The sequence below is a fragment of the Notamacropus eugenii genome, chromosome 3 (assembly GCF_028372415.1).
Source record: "Notamacropus eugenii isolate mMacEug1 chromosome 3, mMacEug1.pri_v2, whole genome shotgun sequence".
In the NCBI taxonomy this organism is placed as follows: Eukaryota; Metazoa; Chordata; class Mammalia; order Diprotodontia; family Macropodidae; genus Notamacropus; species Notamacropus eugenii.
In genome coordinates this window covers 161,270,450-161,290,355 of record NC_092874.1, presented here as the reverse complement: position 1 = coordinate 161,290,355, position 19,906 = coordinate 161,270,450, and the positions used below count along the sequence as shown (strand labels likewise).

Genomic DNA, 19,906 nt, shown 5'->3' with positions numbered 1-19,906 from the left:
TATAGAATTATTGTTTTAGTAAATATGAGTGATTCCGTACAATGGGTAGTTTTATATCTTGTCATTGCTTTTATTGCTAGAGATTGAGATTTAAAACTTTGCTTTAGGTCAGATATTCAAAGAGATGTTAATTTCATCACATTCTCTGAGTACTCTTAGCCAAAGCATAGTACATTAAGGGTTAGTATAGGAAACAGTTCTTATGGATGGGATTTCATGAGAAAGTTGCTTGAAAGACATTAAAATCATTTTATTATATATAGAATGTTCTGTCTCATTATAAAATGCTGTTTTAATTGTTGTTTTATGTAGAGCTTCATTAAATGGCAAACATTAAAGAAGCATTGGAGGAAATGGCTTAATGCCATTCAACAATTTTGTGGCATTAAAATGTAATTGGTTATTGCTGCCTTGCCCCTTATTCCCCCATTTCTCCACAGACACATGATCCGATTCAAATGCCACATATCTGTAGGGGCTATTAAGACGCAGGTGATAATATCACCTTGCAGACTTCAGGCTGTTGTCAGCAGTTTGTGTTTGTTCTCCCCTAATTGGGTCTTTTTGTATATTAGTGCCTGCTGCTCTTTGTTTATAATCACTGCCATCAACATTATTGCCACTACTCTTTCCTTCTTTTTGCTCCATTTTTCTTTATATCTTCTGAATCCTGTAATTTGCCCCTCTTTGTGGGGGGAAAAAAGCTTGTTGGTGATATATAAAAAAGTCAGTTATAGCCCTAGTCCTTAGAAAATCACACAACTTTATAATCAACAGGTTGCAGAGGGGGTCATCAAGCCCAACCTGTGCCTAAATAGCAATTCTTGCTGTAGAACTCATGACAAATCGTCATCTTAACTTCTGCTTGAAGGCTCATTGCTTTCATAGGTAGCGCATTTCCAGTGTAGGGTAGATAAAATAGTAAGGGAAAAATTCTTCCTTATATCACATCATAGATGTCTCACAAAACTTAAAGCATTATGCTTTAAGCATTATGCTTGTCATCATCATTGTCATCATCTTCATCATCCTCATTATCTGCAACTTCCATATATTGCTTCTAGTTTTGCTTTATGAAATCAAGAAGAAGAAAAATCACATCTACAAAATAATCCTTCAGATGCTTAAAATGTCACATTCCTCCTAAATGTCTCCAACTTAAACATCAGCGGTTCCTTCAACCAGCCCATAATGCATGGTTGCCAGGGCCCTCATAAATCATCTTGCCTACATGATTCTTTGTATCATGTGGCATCTAAAACTATGCATGTTATTCCATATGTGGTCTTACAGCAACCAAGTAAATTAGCATCATCTATGTTCTGCACGCTAGGTATCTCAAAGCAATTTAAAGTTAGCTTTGTTGTCCTTTATTTACTTATAATGATCTTTTCCTCTATATGATAATGTAGCTTTATAGATTTCTCTTGTCCATAAGGAGAACTTGAGAAACTTTGTAAAATGCTTTGCTGAAATTTTAGCATACTACATTGATAATGTTCCCATGATCTACCATTTACCATGTTTATTAAAAAAAAGGAAATGGAGACTTTTATGGAATTACTTGTCTAGGTGAACTTCTTTGAGGCCTTACTGATCACCTCTTGCCTTCTGAAGTAGTCACAATTTTTTTTGGTAAATACTCAAGGGTTAGCTAACCTTATCCGAACACTTCCCATGCTGTTTCTCCTTTTGCTGTCTATATATAATGAGCTTTTTTATAACTCTTTAATATCTAAACATTATATTTTGTTAAATTGGAGAAATTTGAAAATTAAATCTCCATTTTTTTCCTTCAAATTCAAAATCCATTATTGGCTTAAAGAATGTGCTTTCCATCTAATATGCCAAATAAGGAAAGGATAAAGTTGAAATATGTTTTATTTAGGCAATCTTTCAAAATATTGCTTAATAATACTACATGTTCAAAAGCAGGGAATCACAAATGTGAGTTTTTAAAGAGACATTTCTCATGCAGACATCTATGAATCAATTTTGATACTCTTGTCCTAGAAATAAGTACTATTAACTTCCCATATTTTAAAGAGCCAAAATTCCATTAAATGAGTTCCTCCATAATGGAAGTCTCCATATAATAAAAATATTTCTAAGCTCCAGCTGCCAACAAGTTTTAATATAATGATGATAGAAAAGAGATTTTCCCATGCCCATTTGAAGTTCATTGTATTAAAATTTGTCACTCGGTGATATTTCATTCATCAAATCAGAATAAATTTCTCAGGGAGCTTGAAAGCCTGATTCTAGGTCTAAGACATCCTTGTTAAGTTACCCATTGAAATGGGGTGTCCTTTGGGGGAACCTCAGGATATTGTTGTTTGTTTTCCATATTTGTACCAGGATTATACGAAGAGTAGAAGGAACAACATTTAATATGACTAAATATTGCAGATTTAGTTGAGAGTTCCTCAGTCCTGGATCCTTTTCACCCTACTTATACTTGGATGTTATTAGGAGAAAATATGTGAATGTATTATTCAAAATAATTAATATTAGACATATAGGTAACATTGTTGAGTTGTTTAGGTTGTGTCTTACTCCTCTTGTCCCCCTTTAAGGTTTTCTTGGCAAAGATACTGGAGTGGTTTGCCATTTACTTCTCTAGCTCATTTTACACATGAGAAACTGAGGCAAACAGGGTTAAATTAAGACTTGTCCAGGGTCAAACAGGTAGCAAGTGTTTGAGGCTGAAGATGAGTCTTCCTAATTTCAATCCCATTCTCTAATCACTGTGCCACCTAACTGACTATAGTGGCAACATAGAAATTATCCTGTGGTGCCTCATTGCTATTTAAAGGTAACTTTATATTTTCAAAGGCTATCCCTAGCATCATGAAGAGGCTTCCAGCATGGGCTCAGAAACAAACTGTGCATGTGTCTGCCAAAGACAAATCTAGGGATATATAGAAAGGATAATTAAGAGAACGTTTACCACCAGCTGATTGATTTGGGGGCAACAACAATTTATTAAAACATTTAACGGGTCTATCAAGGTTTCAATCAGTGTCTACTTAGGACTAATCACATGCAAAATAAAATACAATTTTTAAAATGATGTGTTGAATATTATTTAAAGGAAAAGAACAATGTTCTGTACTATGAGTCACAAATGTGTTTCACTGCTCCCTATTTTCTCATGTGTTTTCTGACAAAAATTATCACGTTCTGTCCCTTTTGGACATCAAGAGTAGTGATAGGCAGCTTAGTTGACGATTGTCAGTTTATGGCTGGTAAGAGAAGAAGTTAAAGTGTCCATGCCTCCTTCCATGCAACTTAGTGTTGATAGCATTAACCCTTAGTTTGTGGCAAGTGTCAGTGGAAAATTCACCATAGATACCATGCTTTATTTAGATAGCTTCCCTTATTTAAAAAATCATCATGGAAAACTTAATTTTATCAAACACATGAAAGGTATATGTGTCCATATTGCACTAGGGGAATTCAGAGAAGTGAAATCCTATCTTTGGTCTTACCCTCTCATTTTCTATGACTCACTGTTCAAAGACTTCCACCAATACCGAGCTCAACAGGGCGCTTAAAGGATCAAATGACAGCCATGGCTTTCTGTCTCCTTGTGTCCATGGATTGAAATCAGAAGCTTTTGTTCTTGTATTCTTTTTTTTTCTTTGTTGTGTTTTCATAACATTAAGTACAGCATGTGAACTCCTAGAATCATTCGAAACATCTGCTTCACAGTTTTGAACTTTTCAACTTCTTTCAAGCTCTTTCCAGAACAAAAACACCGATCTTTACTAAACGAGAAACGACTGTTTACAACTCCAGTTATGGATGTTCAGAGTTTGCGTGTGTAGCTTTGATCAGTATCATTGCATGTTCTCATGCCCCCAATTGCCCTTTTTACCAAGTGCCATTTGCTCATACTCATTTACCTTCCTTTCTAGCTATAAGAATTCATTCCCATTTTACAGATAAAAAAAAAACAAGGCATGGAGACAACTGTGAAGTCATAGAAATAGAAATGTGAATAAAAAATGGACATGGAAGCCAGTTCTTTTCATCTTTGTCTCAAATTTGATATGATAATATGGTATTTCACTTTATTTATTAAGTGTACTACACAAAGCATTTATTAAATGTCAATTCATTTCAATTCAATAAATATTCATTAAGCATCTACTCTGTGCCATACACTACTAAATGCTAGTGATCAAGAAAAAGACAGTTCCTGCACTTAAGGAGCTTATAATCTAGAAGGGGAAGATATCACAAAAAAATAAATAATAAGCTAGGAGGTGGAGATAGAGGAGATGAGGGAAGATACAAAAAGAATAGTAGAGGGCATGGTGAATGAGACATCTCATGCCATGGATTTGAAACCAAGCAGAGCTACAAAGTGGGCTTTTGGTGGAATTAAATGCCTGCACCCTTTCATCCCTTCATTCAGAAGAGAGAGGAGGGTCAGGGAGGTAGGAAAGTATCCAAGTCTAATTTAGCATGGTGATGAGATTAGAAGTGATCTTCTGTCAGTTTTCCCACTTCCTTCTCTTTGAAACTTTCAGATCATTCCTTAGTTTTTTTTTTTTGCAAGATCTTTATCTATGTCATGCCCTATATCTGTAATGTCCCCTAAGTTTTCAACTTCTTTTTCTTCTTTATAGTCTCTCACTTAATGATTTTCTTCTTTATAGTCATTCATGATTTCAACCCCTATGAGTTTGCCATCTCAACGTTCATTTCCACATCTATTTATCTAGCCCTAGTCTCTCTCCTGAGCTCCAATCTTACATCACCAACTTTCTCTTAGACATTTCCAACTGAATGTTCCGTAAGCATCTCAAGCTCAACGTACCCCAAATAGAAATTATCTTTTTCTCCAAAACCTATCCTTATTCCACAATTTCCTGTTACTTCTAAAGATACCACTGTCTTTTCAGTCACCTAAGATTTTAATCTTAATGTCATTTTCAATTTCCTCACTCTCACTCACCTGATGTAACCAAACAGTTGCCAAATCTTTCTACTTCCACGTAATATGAATATATATCTGTTATGTGTATATGAACATAGCTGACTAGAATTAGATAGATACATGCATATGGAAATATTTACACATGCAGAGATACATAAATTTTGGTAGATAAATCTATATAGGGAGAGATATACAGATCTTTAAACATATTAGATAGATAGATGTCTCACCGTCCTTTCATTCTCACATCTACCTTCCTTTCATGTCTTTTTACCTATACTATTTCAATAGACTTCTAATTCATCTCCTTGCTTCAGTTCTTTCCCCATTCCAATTCATCTTCCACACAAGTGCCAATGTGATTTTCTTAAAAGCTGGTCTGATCATATCACCACCCTTACCCTTCCAACCTATCATCTCACACTACTCCCCTCAACCTTGAGTGGTTCCCATTTACCTCTGAGATAAAACTCTTTGAATTTTAAGAATCTTTGCAACATGAATTTTCTCGTCTTCTCATGTGCTACTACTCCCCTCCACATACTTTACCACCAGCCATAAGGCTTATTTGTCCATCACGTGGCACCATATTGAATATCCCTATGCCTATTCACTGGCTGCCCCCACCTCCCAATGGCACACCTGGAAAGCTCTCCCTCCTCACCTTTGACTTCCTTCAGCTCAAATGGGAATCTTCTGTAGAATGTCTTCTATGGTTCTGTGCTACCCATACCCAAGCCCCTGCCTCAGTGAATACTGATGTCCCCTCTAAGATTTCCTTCTGTCTAGTTTGTTTATATCTTGCTGTAGCTATTTATATTCATATTTTCTCCTCTATTCGAATGTAAACTTCTTGGGGCCAAGGACTGTTTTTGCTTTTTCTCCCCTTGTGCCTTCAATCTTTCATACAATGCCTGCCACATGTTAAGTATTTGATAAAAGATTGTTGTTTGATTTCCCTTAAATACATATGGCATTCATGTAAATGTACACTTCTGATTGAGAACATCATGTTTAAGTGTAAATTGGTGATTTTTTTTCTTCCCACATAATTTCATTGCTTTTCTATGTCATGGTTTAGGGCCTTGTCTGCCCCTTTCCTATGAAAAATGCTGGCCTAGTTGTTTGCAGCGTATGGATATCGCTCTGTCCTCCTGAGGAGCAAGGCAGCCAGATGTGCAGAATTCTTTGTTCTGTTGTTGAAGTTTGTCTCTTTGACAATGCAAGCATACTGAATTGATTTTTGGTATCCTAGAATGTTGAAGACATTTTCTAGTAAACAAAAAATGTGCTTATGAAGAGTGAATATAGGCACACTTGGTAGAAATAATGTAAAAATTATGTTTTATGTATTATATTAACTTCTTTCCCAAAGAAATCTGGCATCCAGGTTTTGAAAAACCACAGTAATACAGACAATATGAAAACAATTGTGTAACCATGAATTGCTGGAGTTACCCACGTTAACTGAAGTGGAAAGAGTAAATCACGTATAGACTTGAAATACCAATTACCATGTCATTTTCTTTAGGCATTCATGGTTCATAAGAGATACACTTAATTTTCAAAGTGATTTATTATATGACATTATATGCTGCTCCAGAAGGAGATAAAACAGTTCTATTTCTAGTCTTGCAACTTAAATGGAACAACCGAAAGAGAGACAAAGGATTGAGAAAGCCATGATCCCTCTCCCAACCTGGATTGTACAAAACAATTTGTGCTGTTGTGTTCATACTAAGTGTATATTATTTCTCTCTGGCTTATTTATATAATGCTATTGTAGCAGGTGGAGAATATAGACTCATTTCCATAAGGTCAGTGGTAGAGAGGTAAAAGAAAAATAAGTCTGGGATTATATGAACTAGGAATACATACATTTTCTTTCAAGCTATGTCTGGTACTTCGTTATCCTCATTACGACACCCTTTCCATTTCAGCAATCATACTGTTAGGTTTGTTGGTACCCACAAAGACACTCTGCTTTGGGAAAGGAATCCCAAAGGCAAGATCAGCTGGTGATCAGAGGTGCCCATAATTAAAATAAATCTGTATTTGACAGATATCTTATGGCTATAATCATTGCCTTTTCTTCACTGCTACATGTGGTTGGGAGAGGGGTAAAGGGGTACTAGAAAACAAGTCACAATATTTACTCGAACCCAACAACCATGTATGTACCCACAGACTATATAATAAGTGCTCAGGGGACAGAGGTCAAAGTATACTTGGGATTATTGCTGTCATCAACATAAATGTATTTCGTGTTCTGTTGAAATACTCTCAGTACCCTGGCTAGCTTCCATCTACAACAATGCCTCAGAAAGAACTCAGACTACTTTTTAGTCCTCATAAAAAGACATTCTTCATCTACCAAGTTCCATTTTTCCCTGATTTTTCCTTATTTGAATAACTATGGTGAACTACACTTTCAGGACTTAGGGTGGCATAATATATAAAGAAATGGTCTTGAGACTACAATGACTCAGATTCCTCTTCTGAGACTTACTAAGTGTGCGACCCTGGGCAGGTGACTTCACTGGCTAGTATTTTAGGCAACACCTTATAAACTGCAAAATTTAAAAAAGTTTTTGCATACACCAAACCAGTGCAACCAAGATGAGAAGGAAAGCAGAAAGCTAGGACACAATTTTTACAGCAAATGTCTCTGATTAAAAACCTCATTTCTCAGATATGTAGAAAACTGAGTCAAAGTTACAAGACTATAAGTCATTTCCCAATTGATGCATGGTCACAGGATATGAACAGGCAGTTTTCAGATGAAGAAATCAAAGCTATCTATAGTCATATGAAAAAAATGGTCTAAATCACTTTTGACTAGAGAAATACAAATTAAAACAACTCACACCTATTAGATTGGCTAATATGACAGAAAAGGAAAATGATAAACATCAGATGTGAGAAAATTGGAACCCTAATGCATTGTTAGTGGAGCTGTGGCTGATTCAACAATTCTGCAGGGTAATTTGAAACTATGCCCAAAGCACTATAAGCATGTGCATACCCTTTCATCTGTCAATATCACTACTAGATCTGTATCCAAATAAATCTATATTTTTTTAAAAGAGAAAAAAAAGGACCCTATTTGTACAAAAATATTTATAGCAGCTCTTTTTGTGGTGGAAATTGAGGGAATGCCCATCAATTAGGGAATGGATGAACAAACTGTGGTATATGATTGTAATAGAATACTATATTGTGCTATAAGAAATGAAGAACAAGATGATTTCGGAAAAATCTGGAACTACTTACACAAACTCATAGAAAGTGAAACAAGAAGAACCAAAATGACATTGTACAAAATAACAGCAAAGTTGTACAACGATCAACTGAGACTTACTTAGCTATTCTTAGCAATACAATGATCAAAGACAATCCCAAAGAATTCTTGCTAAAAATGCTATCCATGTCTAAAGAAAGGACTGAGAGAATCTGAATGCATGTTGAAGCATGCTATTTTTCACTTTATTTTTTTGTGGTTTTTTTCCTTCTTTTTTGGTCTGTGTCTTTCACAACAAAACTAATATGGAAATATGTTTTGTGAGATCACATATATGTAACCTATATTAAATTACTCTCAGAGAGGGGCATAAGGAGGGAGGCAGGGTGAGAATGGGGAACTTAAAAAGTTTTTAAATTGAATGTTAAAAATTATCTTTACATATAATTGGGAAATTTTTAAAATATACTGTAATTCGCAGAGGAAGTGTTGACCTACATTGCTAGAATGAATTTTTTCACCTTATACAGTGAAATTTTATTCCTAGTCACCATCCTCATTAGAAGGTTCTTCAGGGTTTTCAGGGCTCAATGAAATCAAAACAATATCCACTGAAAACAGTAACATCAGAAGTATCTTTATTTGTTGTTGTTAATGTTGGGCATGTGTGTGTTTAATGGACAACAATTAAGCCCAGGTTGTTCTTGTAGTCTCCTCCCCACTTCTGTTAATTATTACTGTAAAAAGATTTTATCTGATGTAGAATTTTCTTTTTATAAAAACTACTTCTGTTTCATTCCTTCATAAAGAAGGCCCTCACTTTTCATGTAGTTTCTTAGTTGGTAAAGGAAGCTTACGGGGGCATGGCTAGTGCCATTTTCTTGGTTGCTTTTTTGATTTGAGTAGCAATCATAGCTGTGATTTTCAGATATGAGGTGCCCTATCCTTTTTCAGATAGATTGAGAACCAGTTCTTCAGCATCTCAAAACTTATACCACCCTAGTCCCAGGCTTCTTTTGGGTGCCCTTGTTCTAGCCCATCATGTTCTGACAAATTTGTCTACTTTAGTGTCACTTCTAATACTTTACAAGATATATTGGAAACTATAGTGTTAGAGCTAAACTGTTGTGTTGCATTTACCGTCACTGAGGGGAAAAGACATAAAACAAGAAAAAATACAAATATTGAATTTGTGCACACTAAAATTTCTATAAGAAATATAGGGGGAAATCAAGAAAAAAAGGATAATCTCCTCAAAGTAAAGATAATAATAATAATATATTATATAATAATAATGCTGTATTTGTTGTTTTATTCAACACATTTGCTTAGAGATTAAAATCTCAGGATTAAAATGGGTGAAATAGGTCATATTTGGGTTCCTCTATAGAAAGGAGTCTTCGCAATAAAAACAGATTTGATGATGTTTGTAGGTACACCAGTGTTGATTATTAAAACACATGCCTTTCACGTAGATGATTAGTGAGAATAATTTAGGGAGATAGAAAATGTGAAGTTCAGAATGTTTGTTCTCTGATGGTGACAGTTGCACTACTGATGTCAAATGGTATGAGTTGAAGTTACGTGAACTAAGAATGCAACTATATTCTTTTTCCATGCTTCCATGATCTGCATTTTCATTTGAATAGATGCTCCCTGAACACATAGAGATTATAACATCCTCTATACTTTAATGTTGTTGTTGTTTGATCTTTTTCGTCATGTCTGAGTCTTTGTGACCCCAATTGGGGTTTCCTTAACGAGTATCCTGGAGTGGTTTGCCATTTCCTTCTCCAGCTCATTTTATAGATGAGGAAACTGAAGTCAACAGGGTTAAGTGACTTACTCAGGATCACTCAGCTAACAAATATCTAAATCCCAAATTGAACTCAGGCAGATGAATCTTCCTGACTGTAGTACTGGCACTCAATCCACTGCACCACCTAGCTACTCCTCTGCACTGTAGTAGTCTTCAGGAAACATTGTGGTTTTAAAAATAAGGCATGTGATCTAGAGATAGTCAGCCTCTCTAATAATAACTAGGTTGCTTTCCAGAATACAAATTATATAGTCTGTTATCAACCACTACTCATAGTCTTTCCAGTTTTCAATAGAGATACGGAAGAGGTTTGGAGAAACCACAGATAACTGGAGGATGATAAAGAATTTCAAGGTAGTTTAATCACTCAGTGCATCTGTGTGATATGCACATGTGTGTATATATCACGCAGTATTACATAAAGCAGTATAAAAAGGGGAATCCTTAAGTGATATACTTTAAAAGGTTACAGTGGTGACTTTTTTTCAAACTTGTTTTCCTTGATGATACTATTTACTTGTTCAATCTTTTAGGTGAAGACAGATGACAGAGTTGTCAAAATGGACCTTGGTTTACTTTTCCTAAGACTGCACAAAATGGATGCAGGAACCTATTTTTGTCAGACAGTGGAGCACAGTTTTGTTCATACAGTCCGCAAAATCACCTTGGAAGTGGTAGAAGAGGAGCGGGTAGAAGAGATGTTTAACAAAGACTATGAGGAAGAGGTTGCCCACAAAATGCCTTGCCCTGTCCATAGCAGCATCCCACAAGGGTCAAAGCCATGGTACAAAGAGTTCTTGCAATTGATTGGCTATAGCAACTTCCAGCGAGTGGAAGAGTACTGCGAAAAAGTGTGGTGCACTGATAAGAAGAGGAAAAAGCTTAAAATGTCCCCCTCCAAATGGAAGTATTCCACCCCACAGGAAAAGAAGCTTCGGGCCAAATCTGAGCACTATCGCCTCCCCAGGCACGCGCTGGACTTCTGATGGGGTGAAACCATCGGCTGACTTTTTGAAAAGTTTTTATTTGGACTCCTGAGATTTAAAAGACTAGATCTGATTTCTTTGTCACAGTGGAAATAAGTACTATAAGGAAGAAGTGACTGAAAAAACTGTATTATGGTAAATTATCTTAATTCCTTTTGACTGGTTAGAGGTCATATACAACTAACTAGTTGTTTCTAAATGTCATTTTATTGCTTACATGGTTTTCAACTATATCAAAAAGTTACCTTGTTGCAATCTTTGTAATTGTTTGACTGATTATTCATGCCAACCACTCTTTGCTCCTTGTGTATTATTAGAATATTTAAGGAAATAGAAAGAAATTCATAACTAGGAGGCAGGAGATGGGAAGACAACGTAGTTAATCCCTCTGCTTTTTTCAGGCTTTTGCTTTGACTTTATAACTGCAAATGATCAAGAGATATTCATTTTTTCATGTGGACAGTTGGTAATTTTTTTTGTGATAGTCTAACCCATGAGTTTGCTCTGGGGACCACTGTGATTTTTGTAAATGAGAAGAGAAATGTATTCAGCCCTAGGGGTACTCCCCTTTATAAAACATTTATGGGACCAGCTTCATATTTCTGTTATTACAGCTGATATTTTCCCTTCCAGTTACACTCAGGTGTGGAAAGAATGAGGCTAATAGAATTTCCCTGTTAGATATTGAAGCAAAACAGTTAAGTTGGACTATGAGTTGGAACAAATATTTGCTTTAACAGCTGGAAGATTTATATATAAGATAAAAAAACAAAAAAACAAAAACAGAAAAATAGCATATGCTTGAAGTAGCATATGTGTGTCCATGTGTATCTATACATGCATATGTGTATATATATGTTTGTTCATATGTATGTATGTGTGTGTTTCTGTGTGTATACAAGTGTATATTTATGTGTGTGTGTGTATGAATTTTTTTTTCCCTGCAGAAATCTTTGGACTATAACTGCCTAAGGAAAGTTTGCTCAGTTGATGTACATTACATTTGTCATCAAAACTAATCAATTCAAAGCAAACTTTTATAAGACCCTATCTCATAGTTTCATGCATGGATACTTCATTCAAAAATATTTTACTTGTCCACTAAATAAGAAAAGACAAAAGGTATGCACAAATGAAAACTTACTAAATTTACACTCTTAAAACTTCTAATTTTAAAAAAAAGTCATTTCAGAAACATACAAACTTATTTTATAAAGAAAATCATTATATTACTTTACAGCTGAATAAATGTGCTATAAAGAGATAGAGAAAAAATTACTTTTAGGACATTTTTATTTTTCTCTCATAAAACACACCAGAAGCTTTGATTTTTGGTAATATTCACTTTGCTTTCTGTACCTTTTCCTTCTGCCTTTTGCATTTTATAATCTTGTATTTTTTCTTGGAGCATCCTCTATTCTAAATTGTACAAATTTATTCTGAGGTAATTAATGAAAATATTTTAAATAAAATATAAAACAAGTCAGCAGTGATAAAGCAAAAAGTCGAAACACTGAAAAAGAAACATCATGACTTTTTTTTTATTTTAATTTTGCCTAAAACCCATCTCATACAATCACAAAGGTGTGGTGGAAAGGAAGTTGGGCTGGAATACAAGAAGACCTGAGTTTGAGTCCTGCCCCAAATATATCATGACTGTGAGCTCATAGGCAAATAAATCCTTTAATTTCTCTGTGCCCCAAACAACTTCTAAGACTAAATTGCAGAAGAGATAGTGATTTGCATTGGTAAAGGGAAGTTCCTCACCAGAATCCTAGATTCTGTAACATACAAAGTCACATACAAAAACAATAAACCCCCTCCCCCCCACCATCTTGTATTACTCCTCAAGTAGAGTTGACATGCTAGAGAAGTTGAATTACAGATTGCCAGTGGTAGTTAAATATTCATAGTAGTTTAAATTGCAGTCTGTAGTTAAAATAAAACACACAGTTAGCCATATTATTGTTAATATCGATGCTAGTGTGTCTTTTCCCTGATGGACCTGATGTAAATGAAAACCTTTCCAAAATTAAGCTTGTTATTTGCCCAAGAATCCACTGGGGGTCATTGCTGCCCACTAGGATGCAACTGAAAGCACTCTACAATTTAGAAATTACGAAAAACCAGACTCTCTCACAGAGAGAGAGGGAAAAGGGAAGTTTAAAAAAAAAAAAGCTGCCCAACTGGAAAAAAATAGAGTAAAGCACTCAAATTAGCGGGAGTTCAGTGAAGGTGCTATTTTCAGCACCCTTGTGATGAAACTATAAAATATAGGAAAGGACAAATCAGTTCAAAAGAATATTCTTTCAAAAAAAATCGAAAAAGAAAGTAGATATTTCTCATATTGATACAAATTAATGAGGAAAATCACAAAACTAGTTTTTTGTTATTTCAATTTCCTAAGTATGTATCATCAGTTCTCGAGACCTTTGCTTATAAGTCTCCTAACAATGTCATTTTGAACTATTACCATTCTTATGTAATCATAGTGAGAATATTGAGAAAAATACATGGTTCTGTGTTTGAGGTTGGGGTGCTAACAGTTATAAAGACATCACATCGAATATTGATGGTTGCAGTAAGCTGGTTCATTATCTAGATAAGCTCCAAAGTAGATATTTTTAAAATGCTGAAATATAGTCATCAAATTTACCAGATAAATGCCCCTAGGACCTGAGGGAATTAATATATTCCATTTTGGAACTCCTTCCTTCCACAGAGCTCTCTTGATCGGTAAATGAATGAGATGCAAACACAACTAGCCCCTTTTATATAGTTGGCCCCAGATCCTTGGACCAGACTATGCTTCATATCTCTTCCAGCTGTGCTTTCTAGCTATCCTGATAGGTGTCCTGCATTCTTGCATTTATGTTCCTCTCCTTTTCACCCATAACTCTGGGCTCAAAAACCAAATCAGTTTTATCACTGTTATTAAGAAAGAGTATCTTAGTAGAATGCCCTATGCATCAATTGGTAATTCCTCATACACTCTTTTTCTAGATGACCCCCCCCCAATATATGCTGTTTCCATCCCCTCAGTAGAATGGAAGCTCCCTGAGGACAGCGACTATTTCATTTTTGTATTCATATCCCCAGTGATTAGTACAGTGTCTAGTGTTAAATACTTATTAAACACTTTTATTCATTAATTTCTTTATAAATGCCAAATCTCACCTTTTTTGTAGTCAGAACCAGAAGAAAAAAAGAAAGAAAGAAAATAGTCAATGTTAAGAATATTTAAACTGGCAGCTAAAGAAAAAAATGTGAATCAATCAGAAAATAATTTTAATATAAAATCATAAAATATATTCAGAATAATATAACATAAGTAGACATATTAATGATAAGAACGCAAACAGGAAACAACTGGAAGAGGAAATCTGAGGCCTCAACTGCAGAGTTAGAGTGACAGTGACAAGTTTACTTTAGTTTCACAGATGTAATATATGCCCCAGAGGGAAAACTCCCCTAACAGTTCAGGTCAACACCATCTCTTAAAGTCTCAGAAAGTTGTCTAGCTAGGACACAGAGGTTAAGAGATTTATCCATTGCTCCACATTATGTGTCAGAGGGAAGATTTACATCAAGATCTACCTGGCTGTAACATCATGTCTTAATCTACCATCCTATGTTGTCCCTCTAAAGGAGGATATTTATAAATCCATGTAAATAGAAAACTTTTTCTCAATATTGTATAGTTCCTCCAAAAACATATTGAAATAGATTGACTATCCAAACAACATTAGAGAATAGATTGGCCATCTTAAAAAACCTTATGGAAAGTAGCATGCTAATAACCCAAGTAAAACCCCCATAACTATATTGGTGGGCTCCTGTAGAATGTATGTTCTAGTATTTGCAAATGGGTAGTGTGTAGTAATTGGGAAATGTAGGAACAGATGGCTAAATAAAGCAAAAGAAAAAAAGGAAAAGTAAAGAAGTCCTTGGATGATGATTCTCTAAGAGACAATAAGCATATGTGTGTCATACAAAATAAATCTGTTTTCCTGTCATTCATCTTTTAGGATCACAAATATAAGAGTAGGTCAATGTTTTCTGAACTGACAGTTCAGAAAATCATCTGTGAAATGTTCAAGCTAGGAAAAGTAGAAATGACTTCAGATCAATTCTCTTCTTGTGCTTAGAGGAATGCCTAACACCATAGGTCTGGAGCAGATAAGATCCCTCTCTCCCATAGTTTCCCTGGATATAGGTTTGGAAGGAAAGGAAGACTGTGCTCCACAGACATAGCCAGCCAGAGCAACTGCTGAGAAAGAGTTACTATAAAGCCAGCTTAATCATAGCCTTTTTAGGACAGAAAGCCAGACATTTGTATGACTCCTCTCTATACTTGGGCTGTGTATCTTCTAGGTAGAGGATGGCAGAGGATGGCTGGGTAGAATATAAGAGCAGAATGAGTGTCTACACAAAACTCCAAGAAAATAAGGTCATCCTCCATCATTAGCTTGGCAAGAAGGAAAAAAAAAACATCTCAGAGGACAGTCAGCATTGTTACTTGGCTCCTCAGTGTTATAGAATGAACACTGACCTGGAGACCTCGTTGTCTTAGCCCTGCCACTAACTTCTTTTATGACCTTAGGAGAATCATTTAATTTGCTTGGTTTTAATTCTTTTACCTGGAAAACATGAGGATTAGACTACATACTCTCTCCTACCTCTAGTTTTCCAATTACAGGAATTCCTCTTTTTTTCTGTTTTTAAGTGGCTATCTGGTAGATTACTGATAAATGCTTCCTACTTTGGGGAAATAGGATTATACAATATATAGGTCTGGGTATTAATAAATTCATTTTAAAATGAATCTTCTTTATTGACTCTTTTGTAAGAATTACATATATATACACACATTAGCATCTGTGTATATTTACATATTATATAATACAAGATTTTTCTATTTTTAATTTCAGTTAAAAGTCCAAGATTATAACTTCTGAGTGTTCAATATTTGTGGTATTAGTGTGTGGGTTTGTAAATCTTGATGGTGATTATGCACATTTGTAAAAATCTATTAAAAAAAAAAACCCCACAACAACCCAATAACTTGTTTTGAGTATCAGTGTTAGGCATGGAACAAATACAAGAACACAGTTGTCGTCTGAAAAAAATGAATTAAATTGTCTCAGCTCTGTATGTGGCATGGTAAATAAATCAGAAAACATGAACTTAATTGTTCTCAGTTACTAACATTTCCCAGAAGAAAAATGCTATAATTAAGATAGCAATAAGAATTCAGTTTTTTTTCCTCTTTCCTACAATGGGGTACCATGTTGTGTTATTTTTCTAAATAATTAGTATTTCATTTTTCAGGTCAACAGCTGTTTCATTTGAGTCAGCAATGAATAACAGACTTTCCACACTGACACTTTGTTGTAGTATTATTTAAAATGTTTTGTTTTGCTTTGTTTTTTCCCTTGAGTGCATAGGTTGATATTTTTATTTACATCATGACTTGGATTCTTATATTTGTGCTTCAAGTGGCCTAGTTATATGACAGATTACTTCACTGGTATATTTTATTCTGTATAGCATTTTTTATTTGCTTGACTGGATCTGTAACAGCATGTGCCCTACTATTTATTTTTCCTGATTAAGAAAAGCCATGAGGTTTAATACCATCTGGTGACAAGATGCAGAGATTGCTAATGTGAGTCATTTCATAGAATAAATATGACATAGATCTACCATTAGATTCTACATACTTTGTCCATAGCATTGAAGTGTTATGTTTTAATTTAGCTCACATTAGATGAAAAAAGAAATAAATGTTTGCTGAACCCTGACTTGTCATGTGCAAATTTAATATGTGAAAAGGTCTTCATATTGCCAATCAAACTCACTTTTAGTGTAACCTGTGGACTGAATATCAACATGTGATACTAGACTGGAGCTAATTTTCTTTCAAGATGTTAGGAGAGAAATCAATTTTCCTTCCAAGAAAAATCGTGAAGTAACTTCCCTTGGAAAAAAATCCATTAATCTCCTCACTCTACCTTGGAGCGATGAAGCTGGAGTTATTTATGCCACATCATGACTCTTGGCCCAGCAGTTACAGATGCTTTTAAAAGCTGCATCATCCAGATAAGAGATGATGAAAATGAGCTTGCAGACAAATGGTAACCTAGTCATGTATTTTTTAATTCCTCTCAGTCTTGTTTATATACATCAATATGTATAAGGCCTGAAATGGCCTTTTAAAAATAATTTTACAAAGGTCACAGAGAGAACGTGTATTCATTTAACACAAGTTTTTTTGTGTTAAATGAAATTGTCCTTAGGGAATACTGTTTTCAAATTAAACTCTATTTTTGGTCTCTCTCTGTTATCTCACTGGTAGACAACTGATATGGATACTCTCACTCCTGTTGAAGAATGACAACTCTCTATTAACTTAAAGGTTTGAAGAGTTGACTGGGACACAAAGGAGTTAAATAATAGAATTTCTCCATAGTTACATAGCTGATATATGGCAGAGGCAGAGACTGAAGGTAATCTTCTTGACTCAAAGGCCACTCAGCTAGGTGGTATAGTGTTAATGGAGCACTGGGTCTGGAATCAGGAGAATCTCCATTCAAATTTGGCCTGAGATACTTACTAACTGCATGATCCTGGACAAATTACTTGACCTCTATTTGCCTCAGTTTCCCCAACTGTAAAATGAGGATAATAATAACATTTACTTCCCAAGTTTGTTTTAAATATTAAATTATTTTAAAAGGGAAATTGGCCGAAGCACCCTGTGGGAATAGTGTAGCCCAAAGATTTCTGGTTTGTAAAGACCTTTTGGTATCGATATTTTAGAATAAGGAGATTTTTGCTTTTTACTTTCAGGTTTACTTCCAGAAGTTTGGAAGGCAATGCCTCTAGAGGAGCACTTAGTGAATTCATCAAAAAGAGCAACTTAGGTAAATATTCAGCCCTGTCAAGTATGACAGAAGAAAATATTAAGCATAAGATAATGAGTGCTCCCCCTTCCCCCAGTTAGAATAAACAACTCAAGAAAAGATATTGATAGAATGAATGTATTCATGTTGCAAAAAGTATTAATGGGGAATTTTACAGCTAATTTTCTGGATAACTCAAACTCCAGAGGAGATTTTTCTCCCTCAATTACGTCAACAAAATCAAGAATATCTTACATGATGCTATCCATGGCATTGGTCAGTCCCTATGATGATTTTATCCATGATGCTAAATTTTTTTTGTAGTCAGATATAAAGTTTACTTTTTTAATTTGGGAGTAGAATATAATGGTCTAATACATGTATGACTTTTTCCTTAAAATATTATCTTAATATAGGGCTAGTGAGGTTTGGAAACTAAGGTCCATTACCAAGATACAGGAAGCACATAATAAGACAGTAATGTAAGCCAGCTTTATTGAGGAAACATACTTGGCATAGAGGACTCTGAGAGAGGTTGGAGTCTGCTGGAGCAGATTTAAAGATGGAATCGGTCATCCAAACCCAGTAAAACTTGGTGATTTTTTTTATAGAGTTCTTATACGTGTTGAGTAGAGGGGGAAGGAACAAAGAACCTGGACCTGGGTACTGTTGCTGATTCATGCCAGTTGGGTGGAGGAGGAGGAGAGGAGAATGACTCTTGGGACACTGGCTACTAATTAGAATTCAATATCCTAATCAACTAAGCAGGCATTTTTGGCCATTACTGGTAGTCTTATTTTGACAGAGTCACTCAAGGGTTTGGAGCCTATCAGGGAGGGGAAACTACCTAAGATTCTTACAAATAGCTACCTCTGAAAGATGCTCCAAAACACTGGATACCTGCCTTGTAGACTAGAAGGCATTTTCACCACTGTTACTTCTAGATGAAGATTTTAAGAGAGTGTGTGACTACATCTTCTAACCCAAACAATGCGCATCTCATACAACATAAAAAATTAAATGGAAAAGAAAAAGAGGAAAAATTAAAAGGTGGAAGGAAAAAGGAGATAAAATCAAGAAGTTTAGAAAGAGCATTCCATTACCCCAAATACCTGCTCAGAAGTAAAGAAACAGAAGTGAAGAAACCAGGGCAGTATTTTCATTCACTCTTGTTCTACCTCAAACATTCATTCTATGTTAGGCTCAAACTTATCTCTCCCTCCCCAACTCCCCACCCCACAAACCAGTGGCTTTTTCTGACCATTTATATTTATATCACTGCTATTTACACAATCTCCTATGTTCAAAACCTTGTTCTTATCTTGAATTCTTTCTTCTTCCTTACATTTCCTTCCCTTTCTGTTACCAAGATGTAATGAATCTAACATCATGACCTCTCTGGGCTTTTCTTTGCGCTTGCTGCCATCATCTTGGTATGGACCTTCTTTGCCACTCACCTTGATAAAATAGTCCAAAAAGAAGTTACCTGGCCTCCATCCTTACTTACCCTCCAGTTCATCCTTCATATTGATGTCAGGATAATATATGATATAGATATGATCCTGTTGCTCATGCTAGAAAACAACAATCATTCCATATACGTTTATTAAATGCCCACTATGTTTCTCTCAAAGTCATGTGAGGCTGTTTCACTTAAGGGTTTCATTGACCCAGAAGAGTTTGTGGCATCTTTTTTCTGCAGCCATCGACTCAAATCTTTACCAAATGAGTTCCCCTCCTTTGTTACAAATAAGTGACTAATACTCTCATTTCATTTAAGTGACTGTATTGTTTCTACAAAGGAACATTTACTTAAAAGATATATAAAAGAACTTATATACAAGCATTTTCTCCAGTTTTCTCATTATTGCAAGACTTGTTTCTTGTGGAGTACACTCAAAAAAAAGCTTGCTCAGCTCCTACATAGCCTTAGTCTCACCAAATCTAAGTCCAGATGCGGCATGACTGTCCAATGAGACTTTCTTCTGGACTGGCATCCTCAGAGTC

The 19,906-nt window shown here is 35.2% G+C and overlaps 1 protein-coding gene across 3 annotated transcripts in view; it reads left to right on the top strand.

The window, feature by feature from the left end:
* SEMA3E (semaphorin 3E) overlaps positions 1-17,983 on the top strand; it is a 344,413-nt gene extending 326,430 nt beyond the window's left edge. For 2 of the 3 annotated variants that reach the window (XM_072653225.1, XM_072653226.1), the window contains exon 17: positions 10,542-16,798. In XM_072653225.1, coding sequence (XP_072509326.1) covers positions 10,542-10,994 — 453 coding nt within the window. In that variant the 3' untranslated portion in view covers positions 10,995-16,798. Of the gene's footprint in view, positions 1-10,541; positions 16,799-17,846 lie in introns of those variants that run through there. The other variant, XR_011976936.1, reaches the window with a different exon arrangement.
* The last annotated feature ends 1,923 nt before the right edge of the window (positions 17,984-19,906 follow it).